Genomic DNA, 26,557 nt, shown 5'->3' with positions numbered 1-26,557 from the left:
AGCTGCAGTGTGCCTGGAGCTCTGGGCTTTGTGGTTTTCAGAACCCTAACCCTAGGTGGAACCCTAACCCTAACCCTAACCCTAGGCTGAGCATTAAAAGAAGCCTAGGGTTAAGAAATGTTCCAAGGAGAAAGCTTTGAGGAGGCCATGTTGTGGCAGTTTTGTGTTCCTCTTGGGATGCCTTTTGCAGCTGCAGTGTGCCTGGAGCTCTGGACTTTGTGGTCTTCAGAACCCCAATCCTAGGGGAAACCCTAACCCTAACCCTAACCCCAGGCAGAGTAGAAAGGGAAGCCTAGGGCTAAGGAATGTTCACAGTAGAAAGCTGTTGAGGAGGCCATGTTGTAGCAGTTTTGCATTGCCCTTGAGATGCCTTTTGCAGCAGCCTGGAGCTCTGGGCTTTGTGGTTTTCAAGACCCTAACCCTAGGGGGAACCCTAACCCTAACCCTAACCCTAGGCAGAGCATCAAAAGCAGCCTAGGGTTAAAAAATGTTCCAAGGAGAAATCTTTGAGGAGGTCATGTTGTGGCACTTTGTGTTCCCCTTGGGATGCCTTTTGCAGCTGCAGTGTGCCTGGAGCTCTGGGCTTTGTGGTTTTCAAAACTTTAAACCTAGGTGGAACCCTAAACCTAACCCTAACCCTAGGCAGAGCACCAAAAGCAGCCTAAGGCGAAGTAATGTTCCAAGAAAAAAGGTGTTGAGGAGTCCATGTTGTGGCAGTTTTGCGTTGCCCTTGGGATGCCTTTTGCAGCTGCAGTGTGCCTGGAGCTCTGGGCTTTGTGGTTTTCAAAACCCTAACCCTAGGTGGAACCCGAACCCTAACCCTAACCCTAGAAATCTAGGCAAAGCATCAAATGCAGCCTAGGGTTAAAAAATGTTCCAAGTAGAAAGCTGCTGAGGACGCCATGTTGTGGCAGTTTTGCATTGCCCTTTGGATTTCTTTTGCAGCTGCAGTGTGCATGGAGCTCTGGGCTTTGTGGTTTTCAAAACCCTAACCCTAGGTGGAACCCTAACCCTAACCCTAAATCTAGGCAGAGCATCAAATGCAGCCTAGGGTTAAAAAAAGTTCCAAGTAGAAAGCTGTTGAGCAGGCCATGTTGTGGCAGTTTTGTGTTCCCCTTGGGATGCCTTTTGCAGCTGCAGTTTGCCTGGAGCTCTGGGCTTTGTGGTTTTCAAAACCTTAAACCTAGGTGGAACCCTAACCCTAACCCTAACCCTAGGCAGAGCATCAAAAGCAGCCTAAGGCGAAGTAATGATCCAAGGAGAAAGCTTTGAGGAGCCCATGTTGTGGCAGTTTTGTATTGCCCTTGGGATGCCTTTTGCAGCTGCAGAGTGGCTGGAGCTCTAGGCATTGTGGTTTTCAGAACCCTAACCCTAGGTGGAACCCTAACCCTAACCCTAACCCTAGGGTGAGGCCCAAAATCTGCCTAGGGTTAAGGCAGGTTCAGAGGAGAAAGCTGTTGAGGAGGCCATGTTGTGGCAGTTTTGTGTTCCCCTTGGGATTCCTTTTGCAGCTGCAGTGTGCCTGGAGCTCTAGGCTTTGTGGTTTTCTAAACCCGAACCCTAGGTGGAACCCTAACCCTAACCCTAACCCTAGGCAAAGCATCAAATGCAGCCTAGGGTTAAAAAAAGTTCCAAGTATAAAGCTGTTGAGAAGGCCAAGTTGTGGCAGTTTTGCATTGCTCTTGGGATGCCTTTTGCAGCTGCAGTGTGCCTGGAGCTCTGGGCTTTGTGGTTTTCAAAACTTTAAACCTAGGTGGAACCCTAACCCTAACCCTAGGCAGAGCATCAAAAGCAGCCTAAGGCGAAGTAATGTTCCAAGAAAAAAGGTGTTGAGGAGGCCATGTTGTGGCAGTTTTGTATTGCCCTTGGGATTTCTTTTGCAGCTGCAGTGTGCCTGGAGCTCTGGCCTTTGTGGTTTTCAAAACCCTAACCCAAGGTGGAACCCTAACTTTAACCCTAACCCTAGGCTGAGCACCAAAAGCAGCCTAGGGTTAAGGCAGGTTCAGAGGAGAAAGCTGTCGAAGTAATGATCCAAGGGGAAAGCTTTGAGGAGCCCATGTTGTGGCAGTTTTATGTTCCCCTTGGGATACCTTTTGCAGCTGCAGTGTGCCTGGGGCTCTGGGCTGTGGTTTTCAGAACCCTAACCCTAGGTGGAACCCTAACCCTAACCCTAGGCTGAGGAACAAAAGCTGCCTAGGGTTAAGGCAGGTTCAGAGGAGAAAGCTGTTGAGGAGGCCATTTTGTGGCAGTTTTGTGTTCCCCTTGGGATGCCTTTTGCAGCTGCAGTGTGCTTGGAGCTCTGGGCTTTGTGGTTTTCAAAACCCTAACCCTAGGTGGAACCCTAACCCTAACCCTAACCCTAGGCAAAGCATCAAATCCAGCCTAGGGTTAAAAAATGTTCCAAGTATAAAGCTGTTGAGAAGGCCATGTTGTGGCAGTTTTGTGTTCCCCTTGGGATGCCTTTTGCAGCTGCAGTGTGCCTGGAGCTCTGGGCTTTGTGGTTTTCAAAACTTTGAACCTAGGTGGAACCCTAACCCTAACCCTAGGCAGAGCATCAAAAGCAGCCTAGGGCTATGGAATGTTCCAAGGAGAAAGCTGTTGAGGAGGCCATGTTGTGGCAGTTTTGTATTGCCCTTGGGATGCCTTTTGCAGCTGCAGTGTGCCTGGAGCTCTGGCCTTTGTGGTTTTCAAGACCCTAACCCTAGGGGGAACCCTAACCCTAACCCTAAATCTAGGCAGAGCATCAAATGCAGCCTAGGGTTAAAAAAAGTTCCAAGTAGAAAGCTGTTGAGCAGGCCATGTTGTGGCAGTTTTGTGTTCTCCTTGGGATGCCTATTGCAGCTGCAGTGTGCCTGGAGCTCTGGGCTTTGTGGTTTTCAAAACCCTAACCCTAGGGGGAACCCTAACCCTAACCCTAAATCTAGGCAAAGCATCAAATGCAGCCTGGTTTAAAAAATGTTCCAAGTAGAAAGCTGTTGTGGAGGCCATGTTGTGGCAGTTTTGTATTGCCCTTGGGATTTCTTTTGCAGCTGCAGTGTGCCTGGAGCTCTGGGCTTTGTGGTTTTCAAAACCCTAACCCTAGGTGGAACCCTAACCCTAACCCTAACCCTAGGCTGAGCACCAAAAGCAGCCTGGGTTTAAGGCAGGTTCAGAGGAGAAAGCTGTTGAGGAGGCCATGTTGTGGCAGTTTTGCATTGCCCTTGGGATGCCTTTTGCAGCTGCAGTGTGCCTGGAGCTCTAGGCTTTGTGGTTTTCAAAACCCTAACCCTAGGGTGAACCCTAACCCTAACCGTAACCCTAGGCAGAGAATCAAATCCAGCCTAAGGCGAAATATTGTTCCAAGCAGAAAGCTGCTGAGGACGCCAAGTTGTGGCAGTTTTGCATTGCCCTTTGGATTTCTTTTGCAGCTGCAGTGTGCCTGGAGCTCTGGGCTTTGTGGTTTTCAAAACCCTAACCCTAGGTGGAACCCTAACCCTAACCCTAGGCAGAGCATCAAAAGCAGCCTAAGGCGAAGTAATGATCCAAGGAGATAGCTTTGAGGAGCCCATGTTGTGGCAGTTTTATGTTCCCCTTGGGATGCCTTTTGCAGCTGCAGTGTGCCTGGAGCTCTGGGCTTTGTGGTTTTCAAAACCCTAACCCTAGGTGGAACCCTAACCCTAACCCTAACCCTAGGCTGAGCACCAAAAGCAGCCTAGGGTTAAGGCAGGTTCAGAGGAGAAAGCTGCTGAGCAGGCCATGTTGTGGCAGTTTTGCATTGCCCTTGGGATGCCTTTTGCAGCTGCAGTGTGCCTGGAGCTCTGGCCTTTGTGGTTTTCAAAACTTTGAACCTAGGTGGAACCCTAACCCTAGGCAGAGTTGAAAATGCAACCTAGGGCTATGGAATGTTCCTAGTTGAAAGCTGTTGAGGAGGCCATGTTGTGGCTGTTTTGTGTTGCCCTGGGGATGCCTTTTGCACTTGCAGTGTGGCTGGAGCTCTGGACTTTGTGGTTTTCAAAAACCTAACCCTAGTTGGAAGCCTAACTCTAGGCAGAGTAAAAAGGCAGCCTAGGACTATGGAATGTTCCAAGTAGAAAGCTGTTGAGGAGGCCATGTTGTGGCAGTTTTGCATTGCCCTTGGGATGCCATTTGCAGCTGCAGAGAGCCTGGAGCTCTGGGCTTTGTGGGTTTCAAAACCCTAACCCTAGGTGGAACCCTAACCCTAGGCAGAGTTGAAAATGCAACCTAGGGCTATGGAATGTTCCTAGTTGAAAGCTGTTGAGGAGGCCATGTTGTGGCAGTTTTGTATTGCCCTTGGGATGCCTATTGCAGCTGCAGTGTGCCTGGAGCTCTGGGCTTTGTGGTTTTCAAAACCCTAACCCTAGGTGGAACCCTAACCCTAGGCTAAGCATCAAAAGCAGCCTAGTGTTAAGAAATGTAACAAGGAGAAAGCTGTTGAGGAGGCCATGTTGTGGGAGTTTTGTATTGCCCCTGGGATGGCTTTTGCAGCTGCAATGTGCCTGGAGCTCTGGGCTTTGTGGTTTTCAGAACCCTAACGGTAGGTCGAACCCTAACCCTAGGAAGAACAGAAAAAGCAACCTAGTGCTATGGAATGTTCCAAGTAGAAAGCTGTTGAGGAGACCATGTTGTAGCAGTTTTGTATTGGCCTTAGGATGTCTTTTGCAGCTGCAGTGTGCCTGAAGCTCTGGGGTTTTTGGTTTTCAAAACCCTAACCCTAGGTGGAACCATAACTCTAACATACACTAGGTAGAGCACTACAAGCAGCCGTGGGTAAAGTCAGGATCCAGGAAGGGAGCGTTTGAGGAGGCCATGTTGTAGCAGTTTTGAGTTCCTCTTGGCATGCCTTTTGCAGCTGCCTTGTGCTGTGAGGTTTATTAGTCTCGGGATACAAAGTTCTACCTACAATGTGGACCATTTCAGATACAAGTGGAGAGCTGATGTCTGCATTGTTGTTTGGATGGTAGATGCTGTTGAGGTAGAATAGGCAGGCAGCAGGCCTGAGGTCCTTGTAGATCATGGTAGCTTACAGCTGCATTGACTAAAAGGATCCTCATGGTCAACTTGATGAGGTAATATCGGGAATTAGAAAAAACAGAATCTTGAAACAATAGGAAGAAATTAATTCAAACTAGAACTCAAGGATCTCCTTGCAGGCAACTACCCTAAAGCAACTCATTAGAAGCATCTCATAAAAAGACAGACTAGACTTAATTACATGTATTAACACTTCCTGAAGGAGTAGATATTCAAAGAAGTTTTAGTAAGGCACAAAATCCAAATAAGATTAAATGTCCAGAACATGGCAATAGATTCAGATCAAGTAAAAAAAGAGATTCGCTTTAAACAGCGGGGCAATCACTTACAGAATAAGTCATCAAATGAAGCAGAGGATTTACAATGTATGAAAAAAACAAAAGAAAGCTATAACATATACTGCACATAGTTTAGAAATTAGCTTGTTGGTCAGACAAATTATCAGACTGAAGAGAAATACTACTCCTTGAGGAGTAATGAATGCACAAGTTGAGAAGACAGGTCTATGATCAATTGATCTTGTTGATAAAGAGTAATTTTATCACAGAGTTTGGTACAGGCCAGTTGTACAGCTCTGTTAACGCAGCCCGAGCTCTTCCTTAGATGAAGCATGAGAACTCACTGCTGTGCCTGCATGGATTCTGGACTGGATCCCATCCATCTGAGCGCAGGCTAAGCAAATTTTACAGACAATGATAATGAATCCTATAGACACATAATGTGCACCTTAGTAACTCTTCAGTAGAGCAAACTGAGGTGTAAGTTGATTTCAAAAAACAGAAACCAAAACCAACTCTGAATTTGCCTTACTATAGGAATCTTAAAATTGGATGTTACCTTGAAAGTATGTCATTGCTCAAAAATAAGTGTTAAGAGCGGATGAAAAATTCATTGGATAAAATTTACTCCTCCAGTTGTTTAGGGATGCTAGTGGATGATCTTAATGCCTCCCTGGCCTCAAAACCTTTGAATAAACAGCAAAATTACTACATTATTATCAAATGTGCATTAGAGATGAAGTCATATTACAATCTTCATCCAATTGTGCCAGAAAAATACCAGCATAATATCCTTCTTATTGGCACACACCAAATTCAGAGAGGATTATATTTCACCAAAGATTAATTACTCATGCCAGAGAGAGAACTCCTGGGCTGCAGCGAACCTCACTCACAAATGCATGCAACTGTTTCTGAGGCCAAAACAAAACCCTAGAAAAGCATAATTTGAAAGAACAGATTTAAATTGAGCAGACAGAAGCCAGACAACTTAACAAGAGGATTAAACTGAATCCCAGGATTATCTACTGCATAATAAGAGACGTGGGTGGTTGGTTTGTTTTGCTTCACTTGTTTTTCTTCCTTAGTACTGTAAATTCAGAGCCTTTTAAACAAAGTGAGAATCTTTATTTTCCCTTATAAGTCTCTCCTATCCTAATGGAAGTTTTTCAAATGGAAGCCCTGACAATAGATTAGTACATGCTTGTCATCTGAATTTATAATGTGTGCTGTCCTACATTCCTTATTCTCCAACAGAGCTTTTTCTTCTGTATTTTCATTTATGTACACAAGCTGAAAATGAAGGAAAAATTAGTGAAAGGAAATAAAATACACAATGGAAACATGAAACGACACTCTGTACTTTCAGGTGATGAGACAAGAAAATGAAAAAGGTGTTTGCATATTGAGAGTTAATAGGATGAGGCTGTACATTTAGTTCATAGTCGCTCAGTAAGATCACTGGAGAAGCAGGAGAAAAAGTGGAAAACAGCAGCAAGTTCTACTATTCGGTTTATTTAAATTTTTTGGGTTTGCTGAGGGTTTTTAGAAAAGTAGAGCTAGCAGAAAGTAGCACTATGGGAAGAAAGCAGAGAGGGCCCAAGCTGCAAGCGCTGAGCTACAGCTGCATTAGAAAGTCCATCTGGCAGTGACCTGCTCAAAAGATCAACCACCACCTTGTCCTTCTCAGGATAGGGCGACCCCTCTGTCCTCACTATTACAAGGTTAATCCAGTCACAAGATTGCTGTTGGCAGCATTTGTTTTCCCTCCACAGATGTCACAGGAAAAGGCAATTGACTCTCAACTGAATCAAATATTAGGAATCCCATGGTATTCCTGATCCTCTTCAGAAACTGTCTTCTAGCTCAGAAATGAATGCTTCTGACTCATTCTGCTCACTTGTCAGATGGAAAATAAGAATTTTACAACCTACTCATTAGGATTCAGGGGTGCTGCTTGCAAGTGAAGTACAGTACTGTTTTAATTTTACACTTGTGTTTCCCTGATTGTATGATGACAGCATTCCATTTATACTCATAAATGCAATATTGTTACATGATGGGAAAACTACAGATATATAATAAAGATGCACCTTACATATAAATATTGTATATGCTCACCCAAGGCTTCTCACAAGCTTTGCAAATTCTAAAAGACACGTATCTGCAGGTAGACGAAGCTGTCCCTCAGCCAAAGCCAGCTGACAGTCTTCAAATGTGTAGTCTGTCACTGGAACTCCCAACGCCCTTGAATAAACCAAAGAAAAACTGTAAACAAGACAGTTAAAAAACTGAGCATAATAATCACTTGTTTCACAGCAAGAAATCCTGTAACAATTATGCTCTCAAATCCGAAAAACTGTAAGGAAGAGCCAATAAAAGTAAGTTTACATAGAGAGAACAAAATACAGTACTCGATCTGTTACAGAGCATCTGCTTTGATTGAGTCCATGAAAACATGCAAGAACACAAGGCAAAAATTAGGCAGTGCATTGACTTTCATTGCCATAAATTTCATATAAGTGAATAACTAAGGTTTCAAAATTTTTAATCTAGAACACAAATATATATTTATTAACAACTGTGGCCAATATTTTTATTATTATTGATTTATTAAATGCGTTAGCACAATCACCTGAGCAGAACAGCTATTACCTTCAGCTAATAGTAATATTATACAAAAGGCAACATTTCCCTATAAAGAACAGCTAGAACACAACATATAAAAACAAGCAGAGTTAAACTCTAAGCAAACAACTTATTTTTAAATATATGACATAAAGGTAGGAAAAAATACTCCCAAGTCTTTATACACCAAACAATTCAGTACTGGTTTTGGCTTCACTTCTAACTTGATGCTCTGTAGTCATTGCAGCACCAAAAGATAGATGATGGAAATCCTGATATTGAAGCTGCATCCATTTGCTGTGGCAAAGTTTAGAGAAAGACAGTGTGGTATGAAAGAAGCCTTTAAGAATTCAGTGGACAAACATAAGATGCAATTCAGAAAGCCAGCATAGCTCCATATAAGCTACTCATCTGCCACATTTTTACTATACTTGATTTTACTCATCATAGTAAGGAGCATTATCTCCTTTATGCAGCGTTTTCTAGTTTGATGAAATCTTCACAAAATTTTTTGTTTAGTTACCTTCATTCTTTTCACCTACAGTTTGTCTACCTTACTGCTAACCACCTTTTTCATATGTGAAGTTAATACACACTAACGGCAAGACTGATGCAAAACCTTGAGGTCTGCCACACTAATTTTGGCTTTGATGAAAACTCTGCATTCAATTCTATGCTTTACTATAAACAGTTTGATCTGTAATGGCAGTTACCTCTTATACAAACAATTTCTGTCAAACAGTCTCTTCCTCCCAGACTCTCACTCCAAGGCCTTTGAATGGCAAGGTAAATAACATAAGCCAGTTCTCTTCTGTCCACTGATTAATTATCAAACTTCAGGAATTCTGATATATAGGACATGCACTAGACCTTAAAGGCACTGATCAGGGCTTCTCTCTTCCCTTTAAGGCTGAGAAAGTCAAACATTTAGGAAGAACACCTCACTAATAAATATTCAAGCTCCAAAGTACCAAATATGGTAAAAAAAATAGATAGTATTTATAAGCTATTTATGCACAAAACAAGGAATTAGAAGGTAATGATCTTGGCTGAATAGCTTCCCCCTTCCTAAGAAGAAGAAACAAAGAGAAAGGAACAAAAGGACAAAGCAAACTAAACCAAATGATTTAGGTACATAGAAAAGTCATCTTACAAGCAGAGTGTTGAAGATTAGATTGTCTCATACTGGTGATCTAAGCAATTAAATCCAGTTGCTCTAAAATTTTCTCTGCTTGATCTGTTCGTGTTCCATCAATCCACTCCTCCTATGGTGTCCCAGCAGTATTTGTAAATCAGTAAACCACCTTAATGGAATGCACAAGATTCTTGTGATACTTTACCTCACCCTACAGGCTTATGATAAAATACAGATGAAGAACTCCCCCATGCTGTGGGGATTTAAATCCATTTCTAAGTTCATCCTGACTTAGAGATCAGGTACTATGAGCATGTCAAGACTTCTGTTTCATTCCACATAGTGCTATATTATACAAGATGAAATCACTGGGATTTTACAATACAAAATTGATTTTCCTCAAAAGAAGAGAAAGGAGTGGATGAAAGAAGCAGAGTTTATCCAGCCAGTTGAGATTACTTCCTATTCCCCTCTTTTGTATCACCAGTGCCCTCGATCATCCCTACAGACATCCATGGCAACTGTCTCCAGTAAGGACATGCTACAGACAGTACTACCCAGAGCAGTTCCACAAAAGAATGGGGCAATAAACAAAGATCTAGCCCAGCCCAGCATATTACACCAAAATGCATCAGTTCTCCAGGCCAGGCTAAGTATAGCATGTAACAGAAATACAGGAACTTACAGGCGATCAGCTGAAGCACAGGGGAACTACATGCAAAAGGGGAAGCGTGTTAAAAATAAGTTAGGAAACTGAAAGAGTAAAGTGTTCCTCTGTTGGACGTATTAGGACATCAGGAGAAGTGGTAAGATACTTAAATTCTGACAGGGCAGAAAAAAAATTAGTGTCATTGAAAATGATTAAAGGTGGCAATTAAAATAAAGAGACTTTAAAGAAACAGAAGAAACTCAAACATTCTCTCAAGGGAAATGGAGAAGATGGACAAGCTAAAACATAACCATAATGTAGCAAGCCAAAACAAGAAACAATAGCTTGTTAAAACCAAAAGAGAGATGCTGTTCCAACACATCAAAAGAAAGATGACTAAGAAAGATCAGGGCACTCAGCCTGGGGGAGGGTTGAAGCCTGAGTGACTGCCAGCCCAACACCAATGTCAGATTTAAATAACTGCTAAATAATGGTCCCCAAATAATGGCAGAAGCAGCCTAGCCAAAGAGACATTTTAAAAAAGCCCAAAACAAACAACAAAAAAAATCAAAACCAAACTTTAGAAAACAAATTCCAAACAAAGGCCAGGGTCATTTCAGACTCAGCCAAACCACAACGGGAAACACAACCTACATCTTTTTATAGCTTTGTGCACCCCTTATAAAAGAGGTGGTAGTTGGGCCAGAATTATATTGCTGCTATCAGAGAAGGAAAATCCCCACTGCAATTAATACCTACATGTATATTCAATGTCAACACAAAATGGGATTCAGACAGACAAAAGCAGCTTCTTTTGTTCACCTGTTGTAATTTTCAAGCTACTGGACTTAAAAAAAACCCAATCAAATGAACTTAAAGAGGGTACATATACATCCAGACTTTCACAATAACAAAGATCAGAAGTGAGGAAGGAAAGAAACACTTTTGCTCAAAGCAAAGTTCAATCATAGAATCAGCCAAGGCCGGATAGAGTTCAAGGGGCTCTTGAGTTCAGAAGACAAATCACAAGCTGTATAGAGCTAGCAGCTTTAAAGGTCCTTGATTTCAGCTCAGAATGTTGAACAAACTGAAGCTGGGCAACATATAAAGTTAATTATTTATACTAAGACTTGTGAAATTTTTAATTTCTTAGAATAAAGCCTGGCTTATTAGAGTTCACTGTAAGGCCTCGGTACAAGTGCAACTCACAGGATTTTCTACTGAACCAGTTATCAAACTATTCTAATTTATTCTCCAAGGCAATCTTTTTCTACTTCAATTGCGAAAAAAAAAGATAATTTCAATTTGAGATGCAAATCACAAGTACAATCCCATATTCTTAATAAACTAAAACAACTTTTCCCATATCTTCATTTGAAAGTGCTTCCCCCTGTCTTTTCTTCAAACTACCTCTGCTTTCACACTCCATTAATGTGAGCCTAGCCTTTTTAAAAGTCCAGCAGATTTAAATGGCCTGACATGAATGTCTCACTTGACATACCTTTAAACTTTTTTCTTCCCTGCATTGCCCAAGATGCTGGCTGTTTACCCATCATGACACCATAGTACATGAAGTTTCAAAGTTAGCAAGTCGCTTGAAAACAATAAACTCAAAGGAAACAAAACCTCTAAAGCTTTCCTGCAAACCCAATCTGAGAAACACAACAGCTATACTTGTTATACCCTGATGTCTTACACCAAACAGCTCCCTATGTCTAACATTTGTCCAGTCATAATACAAGATGAATTATTAACTTCCTCATTTTCTGCATACCAATCCACTATGCATGCAAAATGCTAAACATAAAACAGAATGTAACTGCTGGAATATTATGTAAAGTGAGAGAAAATAGTACAGGCAATATTGTGACATTCGGAATCTACATTTCAACAAAAAGAGTCTCAAAATGTTTTACATTGTTCATAAGCAGAACTGTGAACTAATCAAGAGAACATTCCATAGGCTGCTCAGAAAAACTCCTTTAAATCAATTATTATCTTTATTAGGTGCTGAAAACATTAGGATTCTATCTATTTTGGTATTTTTCTTCATTCCCAGATGTTCAGTAAAAAGACAAACAAAACACAGTGGACAAATAACTCCAATTATTAGTAGTCATGCAATCTAGTCATCAGTAGTATAGGAACTTCCTGAACCAGAGACCTTTTGTACCACTATGTTTTAGAATCACTAATTAACCACATGCTTTTCACAGTATATCTCAGCTCTGATGAAGTAATTTTGTCTATCTGGTAATGAATGCCACAATTTTGCACATTTTAAAGACTTACTCAATATACTTTTAGCTGATCTACTGTTGAGTGCTTTCCATCTCTCCTGCTATGAAAAGTAAGACTTCCTTTAGTATGCTTTTTCAGAACACTGGTGATTTTCCTGATCTTCAAAACAACCCTCCATTCTCTCTTCCCCTATCCTTTCCCAAGCTGAAGTGCTGCCAACTATTTAGTTTTGGAAGGCCAGAGTAGATAGTCCCTTTCTCTCCTCAGACTACTACTCTGTGACATTCTCCAAGCAAAAGAAGGTCCAGTCATGAGTCTGAAGTTCACATAAGGAATCTATTATCTTAAAATGGTTTAATTTTTAGACAGAAAAAGAAGCAGCCAACGACTGTATTTCTGCCTGGTGTTGCTTGAAATTGAGTCCTGTAATTGTTGATCTTGTAGACTTGCACATCACAAATCTTCAAGAGATAAAAAACAGAAGAGATTCTCCTTGTGCTGTCAGCATTCAAAAACCAGAATGTTGCAGTTCAAACCAGTGTTGCAAAGCATTACTTAACATTTAAAGAATTAATTTCTTCCTTGAGAAAATAAATGTAGCAAGAAGCTGCACAGTTGTTTACCCTGTTCTGTGACTATGTTCTCCACCTGCCACACTCACAGCGTTCACAGAAATGAAAAGAGTGCACAATGTATCTCTCATCTCCATTTTTGTTTATAGTGTGAAACCCAAACAATGCACACTTTTTTAGGTGGGAAAAGACCTATGAGGTCAAGTCCAACCTTTGACTGATCACTGTCTTTTCAACTAAACCATGGTGTCACATCCACTTGTTTCCTGAACAGCTCTCCGGGCAGCCCATTCTGATATTTAACACTTTCCATGAAGAAATTCTTCCTGATGTTCAACCTGAACCTCTCCTGGAGCAGCTTGAGGCCATTTCCTCTCATCCTACCACTGGCTGTGCTGGACAAGAGGCCAAGCCACAGCTTGGAACAACCTCCTTTCAGGCAGTTCTAGAGAGCAACAAGATCCCCCTGAGCCTTCTTCTCTCCAGGCTACAGAGCCCCAGCTCCCTCAGCCACTTCTCACATGATTTACTCTCTAGACCCTTCACCATAAATGCTTCAAATGGATGCTTGTTAACTCCAGCACTACAGTAATTCCACTTACACTGATGCTTATGCCTTTGATGGCATAAAAATGCCAAAAACCCAGTTTGGATTTCAAAGTTGAATGCTGAGCATCCAAACAGTACCTGTGCAGAATCACACAAGGAATTTCAGAGAGCACAGGCACAGAACACAACAGTTTTTCCAAAGTTAGATTCAACAGGCCACTGAATACAACAAATAGCCATGAGTCAAACCAGTAAGCTACTGTAAACTCCCATCCTCAAGGCCACTCTTCAGCAACTAGCATTACTCTATCACAAACATTAGCAAAGATCACATTCTGATGCTGTCAGAGCCTGCAAGAAAAAAACCAAACCCTGATTTTGATTGTGTAGAAGATGACAAAAGGGAAGATGGACACAGAAGACTACCTGTAGTGTTTTGTGCATTCATCAGCATGCTGGATAAAAGTACTCATTTTTCAAAAGCAAGATGCAATGCTCATATGTCAAGCTGGTAAGCCAGTGCTTTAACTGTATGACATGCTGCAACATGGGGAAAGTGATCCTGGCAAGCACTTGACAGAAAACATCAGGAAGGCAGATGTTTCAAGTTCCCTGTCTAACATCCTGCACTTTAATTAATTTCAACATCTATGCAAATATAAAAACATGTCTTTAAACGTTTCTGTGAGGAAGAAAAACAAAATTACTGGACAAACGCAAACTGCATTATGACATTTTGCCATTTCTACAGGAAGGCTGCCTTTCTGGGCTCACCAAAAATGAAACTCCAGGACTCCTGGACAGTGTCACACATGTTATTACAGTGCTGAGTTTAACACTCAAAAGATCTAGGAAAACAAAATGCTCAAATCAGTAGTACTGAAAGAACTTAAGTTCTGAGGTGCATACAGTTTTGAAAAACAAAGGGTCAAAGGTTTCTGGTTTCCTGCAAGTTTCAGTCTCAACAACTGCCACATGCAAAAAAAAAAAAAAAAAAAAAAAGAACAAATTTGCAATAATTTGTCTTCCATTTTTTCCCCCAACTGTACCACCTAACCACATTCTTCCCTATTTCGAAGGCAGTCTTTAAGAGAAACTAAAACTAAAGGAAAACTAATTGTGTTTGCATGTGAATAAGTGACCTGTGGGTCTGTGTATCATCGTCTCATCAGCTTATATCTGTAATTACAGCTCAGGTTACTTTAGACTTGCACAAAGAGCCTGCAGTGCAGATTTTCACAATCAGCTGCCTTCACTACCACTGGCTTATCTATGTACAAAATGAATTTTTACAACTAACTAAAAGCTAAGCTACTAACATACTTCTTTCAAACATATCTGAGTCCTAAAGAGCAGCAGGGTAACAAACTTAACTTTTACTCCCACTTTGGGGGAAAAAAACATCTGCTTTTTCCTTCAAACAGAATTTCTATATCCTAAATAGTACTTTGAGTACAACTAAGAGATGTCTTTTAGAATACAGTTGCTCATCAAAACTAGGCATTTAAGAACAGTAGCAAATGGGTACAACCCCACAATAAAAAGAGGCAACTAATATATTTTCTTTAGGGGAAAATACTCCAAACAATCCGCAAAACAAATAACTCTTTAAATAGCTATCAGTAAATTAAGAACTATGATGCAGCAAAACATTATAGAAAGGTAAAAATGCATAAAAAGTTGCAATTGATGCAGCTAAGAAGCATAAGACTTTTCAAGGCATAAGAGAAAATACTAAAAATAATGTAACAAATTACAGCTAAGGATAGGAAAATTGTCATCAGGAAAAAGGCCCTTCTGTCATGTGCAATACTTTACATTGGGAAACAGTTAAGACAACAAATCTTATGAATAAAAGTAAGTATTTCCCAATGCTCTAAGAGTGACAGATATTTCCTCTACCACTGAGAAATTTTTAGAAATAAATACTTGTGATTGCAAGGTCAAGTGATTTGTTCCTAATAATTCTGGAAAAGCTGGGATTGAAGTTTCAAGTAGCTGACAATTTTACAACACTAACATAGTTCCACTAAACTATTACTTATTAATTCAAAGATTAAAAAAAACCCAAAAAACAACATGGGCCAAAATGTTTGACACTTGAGTAGAAAATATAGAGAAGAAACTGTGGAACTCAAGAAATTAACAGACCAAACCAACACAAGTTGACTACCATCAACATATGATGATAATAGGTTATGCACATGAACACCAAAATGATGATTTTGCTGAAGTAATACACAAGTAAGGCAACATAATATTTACCTACATGGCATGAATTTCAGAGCCAATAAAGAACACATGAAGTGAATTCAAGCTCAGAACAGCACCACACTTTATTTACTGATTATAAAGAGAACCAGCCAGGACTGTTGCCATATTTAAAAGCACTCAACATTTTCAGTGATTTGAAAGTGACTGTAAACACAGATCCTGATAGCACTTGGTGGGTGATATGGGCATTGACTAAACTGAGTAGGAGCCAGAACAAGGCTAGAAGGACCAAACAAGACAGCACCTCCTTAACAAAATATTTAGTGTTCACTTTTATATATATATATATAAATTGAGTATCTAGAGACCACCATCACTCACATCTGTGGCCACCCACAGGAAAGCTAGTCAAATATGGGTAAACCAAAAATTCTTCAGAGAGCCAACAAGCAGAAACAGTCTTGTCAAATGCTTTGTTCGATGCTAAATAGAAGCTGTTCACAAATTAGGATTATTGTGAAGGCAAACAATTTCAAGAGCAGAAATCCATTGCTGCACTCAGCAACTTCTATCAACTCCCTCTGAAATCAAGAGCAAGACACAAGGTTTCCACAACACTGGTTCTAGACTCACTCACTGGGAGTGCCACCTTTGATGCTGTAAAATATCCAGCAGAATCAGGCACTTCAGACAGAGAAATATGATGGGGAGGAGGGGTAAGAAGACACCTAAAGAGATACCAAAAGGACCTCTTGACAATAAAGTGCTACACTGCCACTAACTCAAGCCTCAAGAAAATCTAGATGAAACAGTAATATTGTCTTTTATCCAGCAATGCAGAGTGCAATGCTACCACCAAACAGCACCCGAGGCACTTGAGTTGCAGCTCCTACAGCTCCAGCCTTGGAATCAAATGCTTGATTCCAGCATTTGAGCTGGAATCTCCTGTACCAAAAGCAGCATGAGTAAGTCCAGAGAACTGACACAAGAAGGAGGAATCTGGAAGTGGTCAGAAGTAAATAATTTTAAACTATGTTGATGTTACTTGGTCTACAGTTATCCATGGTATCCAGGCATCTACATTCTGGTTTATTCCAATCTGCATTTTGACTTCAAAACTTTGATATCCAAACACGTTGGTTTTCCCATTCACATTAACACAGCATCTACAGCCCCTGCTTCATCCCAAAGCCATTTTTGACATCTCTCATTCTGACACTCTTCCTGTTAGATCTGCACTCCTCTTCTGAGACCACAAATGCTTAATTCTTCAGGGGTGGGAGGGAGAAACATAATCAAGTTTTTCCTCCTAAGAGCACTTAGAGTGGAAGGCTTGCAACATGCCAGTTGATGTAAACTTTTGTAGGCTTTCAAAAGTTTTCCTTATAGCACACAATCCCTGTTATGTGATTGGAGCAGAGTTCAGAATGAAGATTTAATAACCTGGCCTTCTGCACAAAGTCTGAGGACAATACTTGCCAGGTGATGGTCTTTAATTACCAACAAAAGTCTTTAAGGCCAGTGCCTCAAAGATTTTTGGCTCTAAGACAGGATGATTCAAACAGGTCCTTTTGTTCTTTTCTCCTGTGAGGAATGTCCTTTTGTACAATGGATCTATTATTATATTATTGTCTCAACATCCTTAAGGAAACTCACAGACCTGGGTTCAAGGAGACAAGAACTCTTAGTTACTACCTACAAACTGGCCTTTGGCCTAAATTGGAAATGGAAGAGAAGTTACACAAAGGAAATTATGATTTCACAAGTTCTTTCAAAATCAAGATTAGGAAGATACATAAACCTTTCAAGAGTTATTAGTGGTCACAGGCCTGAGGGTTCACTGTATATATGGAAAAGAGTTATCTACTGACTAATGGAAGATTTACTGAAAGAACAAAAAATAAATGAAAAAGACATTAATTAAAATGCAACAAAAGAGTGAAAGTATTAAGTGTTGCCTTTATTATACCCTATAGACAAATGTTTTAACTGTCTTCACATTAACATTAATTTCAATAATTTGCCTTGTATCAGCCCTCTGTTTCCAATGGAAGTAAAGCCACTTCACTGTGCTTTACTGTTTGAAATACTACAGGCTAACAATGAATACATGAAACTATTCTTAACCTCATTAAAACAGTCACAGCTTAAAATGCAACCCCAATAGCACAAAATTCAGTTACATAACTTTCCCAAAAAATTCCACCATACTCTTCCCCCAAAAGATTAAATACCCACTGGAGCAAGCAGAACTGGCTTGTTATATGAAGGCATGTTAAAAACCCCCAAAAGAACCAACTGAAAAAAAATATTCCAAATCCATCGACTCCAACAGTTCTTGCTGTATTTGTGGCTCCTTGGCCTCCTCAGAAGGGAAAGTAACTGCTATGTAAAAGGTCCTGCAGACTACAAGGCTCTTTGTAGGCAGACAACCACACCGACTTGATTTTGCGATATTTACTTCAGTCTAAATTTAAAATCACACATCTATTTTAACACAGAATTACAACATACTTACTCTGCCATTACACGCCTGACGTTATTGGCATATAACGCTGGATTTTTTCTTTCTTCTTCTGAAGGAATATACACAGGTAGAAACTGCATACAGAGAACTGAATTACACCAAAAATATTTAACATTTTAAACAATCTCTTACAGCACTACGGTGAAAATTGTATACAGTTTGTTGTTACTCAGAAAATTATATTAAGACTACAGAAAATATTAAAAATGAAACTTTTAAATGCTTAAGTATATGTCATACTTCTAGAAATTCATATAACACTGACTCTGCTCATTTCTCACTGCATGGAATCCAAGCAGAGTTTTATTTTCATTTCCTATATGGGACTCAGAATTTGAAAATAATTTAGAAGTATTAGTACTTTCTTGTATAAATGTCACTTACCTTCTGTATTGTTCAGCTCTTTTCAGATAACCAAAAAAAGCACATGCAACAGGAATATTGTTTTATAACTTAAAAATTAAGAATTTAATTAAAATTAAATTTTAAGGACACCAGGTATTTACTGTTCCCCCTGCATATTTTGAAATCATGTATGACTGCCTAATATGCACAGGAGAAGTGTTTTTATTTTCTGCTGTTGGTTGTTTGGAAACTTTTTCCTTCTAAATGGACATCAGCCATTAACGCTCCATTGAAATAAAAAAAATCTAAATGAATGCAGATGACCAGAGAACCACAGAACAGCTGATGTTGGAAAGTAGAAAATTAAACCAGAACTGCTGGAGACCCACAAAAGAAAGAGCAGCTTTCAGAATGGCACAGCCTACATTAAAATATCCTCCAGTGTTTAAAGCTGTTTTTAAGTGTCCATTGAAAAATTACATAAGCCCCAAGATCACGGCCAGTCTCACCAATAAAAACTTGCAAAACATTTCATTCTGCCAACTGACTAACTTCTCAGATGGGAGGCACAAGAGAGGATCACTCTGATCACCACTCCTACTCAGTACCAGACAGTTAACTCTCTTAATAGTGCAGCACAGTGAAATAATTTATGCACTAATTAAGCAATATGCTCACAATCCTGTGTAAAGCTTCTGTTTAGAAAAAAAGCTGCAAGAAGCTTAGTAGTAGTACATATAATTACCTATGAGTAGCAAAAATGGAAATTATGACCCAGAAATTTCACACTGGTCTTTAAAACAGAAACTAACAACTGGGTAAAGTTGTTAGTCTTAATTTTAAAGTTTACAATTTCAGCAAACACTTCTCAATAACCATGAAGCTAGCTGTGTTTTTAAAATTACATAACTGTATGATCAACGGTAGCCAAACACTGCTATTGGACATTCATCTTTTCCTGTAAAGGACAAATATTGAATTGATTTTGAGTTTTGCTGGAGTTTTCTCTACGTGCAACACTGCAGCTGAAAACACATGACTCCTGTCTTCTAAGTTTATGTTACAAGCAGGTACACCAGCCTCATGTAATATACAAAACCACAAGGACTCTGAAGTTAACAGAGATGGAAAGACTGCTCCTTCAACTTCCAAACCTCACTCCATTTATTTGTGTTGCAAATGGCTATCAAGTAATTTGTCCAAACACAGGAGAAGTTTAAATATGAGGTGGTTTCAGAGGTGTTCTGCATGTCTGTGCCTAACTAAACATAAACAGCGTAATCATTACAACATCACTAACAAAACCAAGAGAAGAACACTCAGCTGCTGCAGACTGTCATGGATGTACAAACACTGAAGTTGACAGGTCAGTAAAACAGACATGAGCCAAAACAAACTACAGGCGCAGATGATCATACATCCTTTCTTCTTCACAACATTGCCAGCGTGCCAGTTCTAAGTACAGGATGGGTGGATGGGTGAATATTTACAGAAACCTATTACAAAACCTACATGGGTGCTCTCTTCTCAATACACATACTGGATGACACACACAACATGCCAGAACATATATTATATGCAGAGAAGCCCAGACTAGCTAAGTTTGGATCCTGATTGCTGGCTATTAAATCTTCCTGGCTATCATTTAATAAAAAAAAAAACAACCCTGAGGTTGTGTTGTTTTGTCATGTGTCTTCCTGAGTTATTGAATCATCAGCACTAACTGTGGTACTCAGGCTCCTAAGTATTTGCCAGGATCTCTGTGCTGATTGAACAGAGCAGGAGCTTCAGAGATCAGAGGAAAAATAAGACTTTGAGCACAAAAAACCTACTTTTTCCTATATGTTGCTAGTCCTCAGTGCACTTCCTTGCAAAACAGATTCAACTGCTACAGCTCCAGAACAGCCTTGACAGCATTTGAGCTGGAATCTCCTGTACCAAAAGCTGCATAAACTGGGAAAGTCTAGAGAACTGACACAAGAAGGAGGCATCTGGAAGTGGTCTGAAGTAAATAATTTTAAACTATGTTTATGTTAATTTGTCTACAGTTATCCAGATAGTATCCATGGCATCCAGACATCAACATTCTGTTTCATTCCCATCTGCATTTTAACTTCAAAACTTTGATAGTCAAACACATCTGTTTTCTCATTAACACAGCCTCATACTTGCCTTGAGGCATTACTGTGCCTCATACTTGAGAGCAACTTTGCAAACAGGTCTACTCCTCTAACCTCTGACAACTCCTGTTTTAGTTTGGAGTATTTCAGAAGGTCACTAGTTAGTTTGCTTTTTCTCCTACCAAGAACTACCAAAGATCATGGCTTGTTATGTAAGAGCTACAGAAATTCAACATCTGCTAGCAGCTGCTGCCTCAAAAATCAAGAAAGCTCACCAGTGTTCACTCCTGTGTGAAAGAACCCATTTTACTTGCCTAGGGCAGCAAACCATGTTCCTGAGAAAGGGTAAAAATCCTTCCAACCAGCTGGTTTGTGTCAGCCCTGAGTGAGGCTGTCATTCCTTGGCCCTTCTGCAAAACACAGGCCACTATTCTGGAAATCACATTTGTTTTCTGTCCAACTGAATTGATAACACAAACCACAAATTTCTACAACACATACAACTATTGAGGGGCTGGTATTTTGCATATTCATTAATTTTGAGAATAATTGATTGCAAAAATAATCAAACACAGCAATGACAAGTACAGTGATCAGCATGCAATATATGTTACCAGTGTAACACAGTGTATGTAAACATGCAATAGTTTTTCCTGCTGATTTACCCTGCCATCTTTTCCATCTGTCAGACCTAAATAGCTGCTTCATTATTCAAAAAGCAAAAGAATTGCAGAACATCTGTCAAATATCCTATATGACAAACTTCAAATATCGTAATTGTCCACAAAAATGTAATTACTCTGTGTAAAATGCATTAGGGACAACAAATTGAAAGGAAAGGCTATAATTGTTTTCATGTTTTCACTACAATAGTCTTCAGTCTTAAAATAACAGTATTTTCCTCAAAATGAAGTTAAGAATATAGCTAGATTTTCTCTGTGTTTTCCTATTTCACATTCTGAACAGTGCAGCCTAACAAAAACAAAAAAATTAGCCAGACATTAAATAACTTACATGGCCTATAAGAAACCACCTACAATTTTTCTCTACAAGACAGTTCTTAGTTCATACATCAGCATTCACACATGTGAATGTCTAACATACAAGGCTGGTACACTACCTGAAAGAGCAATCAGGCCATTAGAAGACAAGAAATTTGTTCACAAAAGACTTTTTAAAGTGAGCCAGAAATTTATCTACTCAATTCAAATCACTAAAAAAAATAAAGTCTCATGCCAACTGGAAAACTGTATTTTGCTACTCCATTTTTAGACTCTATTTTCAGATAAAGAAGCCATTTGTCTAAAATATAAGTAGTATCTTAACCTGTTTTTGCAGGCATACATACAAGATATGAATACAAACTTTTACTGCAGAATTATGTACAATATTATGTATTCTACAACTGCTCAGAATACACTGGAGTTTTTTTTACTAACCTCAATTTCCACAGAATTGTGAAATTGACATAAAGTAAGCCACAGAATTTCAAACCTAAAAGAGGAAAAAGATAGGGAAGGATGGAGAAAAAAAAAAAGTAGTGAAACTGTAATACATTATGCTTCAAAGTCTTCACATAGCATCCTACTTGTAGTATAATCATATTCAGGCAAAAATTAACAGAAAAGGCCTTTTTAAAGTACTTCTAAATATTACATTCTGTAAGGTGGAACAAAAGTTCACCCTGAATTGGCATCTTAAAAAATAGTCAAAAATGGGAAGACAAACAGTGAAAGATAATATATGCATAACATGTTAAAGGAAGAGTAAGTCTGTTTCAGAAAAATGCAGTATTCAGCACAGAGCTGGCAAGATTAATTACGTAACCACTGAGATTTTATCATTACCTCAGTTTGGAATCAAAGTTCATTATACTTCCAAAGTCTGTTAATGAAATGCAGTGTGTGTTTTAATAGCCTAAGATACAAGATAACTGGAATCAACTTGACCTTAGAAAGCATTAAGATTCAAATCCAGGAAAGGATTTGGTAAACCTAAATTAAGGAGCAGTGTCAAGTAGCCACATTTTCATGCAGTACCTAGGTAGTTACAGTAATCAATCATTGTGAGGGGATGGCAGGCCAAAATCCTCTTACACAGATAAAGTACGGTTCCTAGAAACAAAACCCAACTCATTTTGTTATACACCCATGTAGGGCTGCAAAACAATTCCCCTGTTATCTTCTTATTGAGCTTCCAACACATCAAAGAAAAGAAAAGAGTCAGGAACAACAATGGAGCCTGTAATTTGAAGTTTACATTCCTGACAGAAACACCAAAGTCTGGTTTCTTGTTCAAGAGCATTAAAAACCCCAATAAGTTACAAGCAAACTTTTCTCTCTGCCATCTCTGTAATCCTCAAAGACTGAACCCTGAATTTAAATAAAATTTAAAACTGATTGAATCTGTATCTAACTCAACTATGGTCATTCTTTGTTTTCAAGGTAGACTCAGTTGATCTGTTCTGAATACTGCCAAAGCAGTAAAAACATTACTTTCAGTGAGTGTTTAAGCTTGCACATGACAAGTTTTCAATCCATCTGACAGGCTACAGCACTTTTAAACAAACAGAATACTCCTAGATACAGAAACATTTCCAGATTTCTGTTTTAGTGTTAGCCAAAACATAAAGATATGTTTCCTGAGAAAAGGAAGCCTGTTATCAGTCTTGATAGCATTTTCTGCTAAGATATCACAAATACATTTTAGGTCACCCAGGAGAATTAATCCTAATTAAGCCAAGCTGTAATTTAAACTGACCCAGTCAATTTGTATAACATCACATGCTGCTGCAGATACTGATTCAGCTTTAATTTAACTTTATTAGCAGAGGTCAACACTTCAGAATAAGGGTTTTCTAGACATTATAATGATATGAGGCAAGACACCTACAGGTTTCTTTTGTCTTTCTCTGTGTTCTTGAGTCCCCAGGTAGGATACTAAGGTGGAAGTAAGCTGCTCACCTTTCTCCTCTATGGCTGTGTTACTTTTTTACATGACTTGCAGTGCAAATGCAAGGGAAGAGGTAGGAGCTCACAAGAACAGAAATCCCTTTATGCAGCAAATACCGCAGTGTCTGTTTACATTATACACAACCATGGACTCATTACTTCCGAAGTGGCAAATTTGTAAGATGAACCTTTGCAAGTGATTGATGATTTCCTCAAGTGTCAAAATCATGTCCTTAATTAGACCTGGTTCCTAAGTGCAAAACTTAATTGACAAAACTCTAAATTACTTGAATCTTGGCTAATCCCCTTGGTTTCCTCATTATTACTGAAATGTAGGATGTCACATGGGATGTTCAAAACAATACAGAGCATTAACCACAGAAGCCAACTCTACTTAGGGTTCAAAATTTGTTTTCCTCTAGATCTAAACATTTTGGAATTTCTATTCAAATCCCAACGAGAAAACAAAGCTTAACAATTTTTTTAAACAAGCAAGAACTGCTTTGTTTAATATTTTGTACTACATGAATTTGCTAAAGAACCTCTAGAATAACATTTTATTTTAAAAAAAAGGTCAAAATTATATTCGGACAAGATAACAGAAAAAGTATCTCCAAATTCTTTGAGTGGTTCAGCTGTTTTCATGAGAGTAGACCAATTTCAAACAACAGCCCTAGATTTTATACAGTAAGATATCAAATCAACTTGCAGGCATAGAGCAAAAGCAAGTTGTTTTACTTCAGGCACTGGGCTAAAAAAAAAATAATTTGAAATAAAAACCTAAAATTCTTTCTGCAAGCCAAGAGAATCATAGCAGCTGAAGTACATTATTTACACCTGGATTCCTCTTAATGACTATTAGTATAATTAGAGAATAATAGATAAAGGATAAATTAATCCTAAAAAATAATCAAATAACCAGCAACTGGTTGATTATATATGCATATAAGTAGTATAAATAAAAACTAATTGAGGAAAGCAATGATAAAAGCAATAAAACATTAGCAACTTACGCTCCTGGCCCTTGCCATGTCCATGTGATTGTGTCCTAAGAAAAGAAGTGTGACATTTGCAATTAATTATTGGGCTTTCAACTTTTTACACTGCACACAGCATAACTCACAATGTATTACTAAGAAGCTTTCATGGAAACTTCGATGCTCTCTTTGCAAAAGCTTTTAACCCAGTTAGGAATCAGCCCATCTTTTATACATCTACATGGCCAAAATGAACACTGTGTGAAACACTAAGAGAGGACAAATCACATTAAAAGAAGTGAACAAGATGCAAATAGCAAAAAGGGAGCAGAGACCTGTAAAGCAACATATAACAGGTAGGAATCATCCCATTTTTAACTAATACTAAGAAACAGCACTGGAAAAAACTACACTACTTGGAAATGTGATTTAAGTGTACAAAAAAATCTAAAAACCTAAAAATTAGTTCTGTTCTAACTGGGAAAAAGTGTTCAAGTCATTAATGTAAAGACAAGAAGACTCATTGAATTCAGGTTTGTGAAAGACCTGATCAGAAAGACATTTTTTTCAACCTACTGAACATGTTCCAGTTCAGTTCTATGCTACGATCCAAACCCATTCTAGAGATTTCAGGTGATCACACATGCCATGACCATGAAAAACACAAGTTAACTCAAGTTTTAATTACCATTTACAGCCACCTAAAGTAAAGATAAAAGAAAGCAAACCCATCCATAGAAGGTGAAAAATGCCATTAATGATAGAACAATAGCTTGGAGAGTAGGGTCAATATGTCATAAAGATCCACTAAAAATTTAAAACTTGACATTTAACAATTATTTTCAATCAAACGAAACATGATAAAGGATGAGTCTATCTGTAGCAATCAATTTACCTGCATTAAAAAGCCCCACATCCATGTAGTGATATTTTAGAACTATAACCTGGATAGTTTTACTGTCACACAGTTTCTGGCTGCTTTGATGTCTCTGATAACACTGCAAGTAAATGTATTATGGGTTTTGTCTTTTTCCCACAAGGCCCTTGCATTACAAACCATGAGAAACCAGTGTAGATAGCTGATAACTTATCTAGAGACTAGATCTGCCTTATAGAACACCAAGCACTACACATCTCCAACTCTGCTCTCTAACTTGCAAAGGCACAGAGTGAGATAAAGAAAAATGTGATCTCCATGAGAGTGTCTGGATCATTGAACAGGGCACAGGTATTTTCAGAATCCAGCATCATGCTGGCTAGCTGGCAAGTCAAACTCAAGTAAGCCATCAACAATATTGCAAGAAACTCCCAATGCAAATGTCATAGTTGACAGGCATGTTTTTTTTGTTGAAACATCAGAATGCATCAGGGATAATGGCCAGGAAAATGGTTAGGGGGAAAAAGGGATTCTGATCTGTAAGAGGCAGATCCATGTTACAGGAGACTCCGACCAACACAGTCAATATCCTTATGATAAAAACAACAAGCAGGCAAAGGGAAGTAGGATTGTCCTTACATAATTAACTTACCTTTTATATTTATCACAGCTACCAGCTTATGCTTCCAGACAACATTCTCTTTGACAGCATTCTTTGAAACTACTGTATCCAAGTAATGAATACTTTAAATTGTGTGGAAGTACATAAAATGATACAATAGCTTGGTTGGAAGGGACCTTTTAAGGCCATCTATTCCAACTCCCCTGCAATGAGGAGGGACATCTTCAACTACATCTTGTTGGCCAGAGCTCCATCCAACCTGACCTTGAATGTTATCCCCTCTGTTATTTCCCCTCAGCATGGCAGGAAACAGGCAGAAGAGCCATCTTCCATAGAGGCTGTATTTGACACAAGACAATACTGAGAATCACATGTCAACCTTCAAAGAGGAGACTGGCTGTGGTTTTATAGGTTCAGTTAACCCTGATATACCAAAACTGTACAAGAGCTGCTGCCAAACTGCTTATCAAATAGCACAGTTACTTGTGGAAGACATATAGACAGAAAATACATTTCAAATGGCTCTGTAATATTTAAACAGGTATATAGTTTATATATTTTCATAAGTAAAAGCACTCTTGACAGAAAATTCAAATGAAGAAACAAGGGAAAGACGCAAAAAATTGTGCAAAGGATTGCAGTAGAGAACCTATGAGTGAAGACATTATAGCATTTATTCTACTTAGAATATAGGTAATAGCCCTCAGGCATCCAATACCTAAAATACTATCAATCTAGACAACCAGTAGCAAAATTTGGAATATCAGGTTTAAACAACATTTTAAACCTTAAAATTTATTTCTGCTCATGCATCAAGCAGAGAAACATATTAAAATACTAC

At 39.0% G+C, this 26,557-nt stretch overlaps 1 protein-coding gene across 1 annotated transcript in view; it reads right to left on the bottom strand.

Moving 5' to 3' along the window:
• The window catches only part of LPCAT1 (lysophosphatidylcholine acyltransferase 1), a 64,172-nt gene that overhangs the window by 13,744 nt on the left and 23,871 nt on the right, over window positions 1-26,557 (bottom strand). The window contains exons 7-10 of the mRNA XM_059856319.1: window positions 24,254-24,288; window positions 21,729-21,783; window positions 17,816-17,898; window positions 7,431-7,556 (exon numbers count right to left, since the gene is read on the bottom strand). Of these exons, the coding sequence (XP_059712302.1) occupies window positions 7,431-7,556; window positions 17,816-17,898; window positions 21,729-21,783; window positions 24,254-24,288 (299 nt within the window). The remainder of the gene's footprint in view (window positions 1-7,430; window positions 7,557-17,815; window positions 17,899-21,728; window positions 21,784-24,253; window positions 24,289-26,557) is intronic.

Source organism: Haemorhous mexicanus, chromosome 1 (assembly GCF_027477595.1).
Source record: "Haemorhous mexicanus isolate bHaeMex1 chromosome 1, bHaeMex1.pri, whole genome shotgun sequence".
In the NCBI taxonomy this organism is placed as follows: Eukaryota; Metazoa; Chordata; class Aves; order Passeriformes; family Fringillidae; genus Haemorhous; species Haemorhous mexicanus.
Note: the sequence above shows the minus strand (reverse complement) of the source record. Positions and strands in the feature narration are given on the sequence as shown.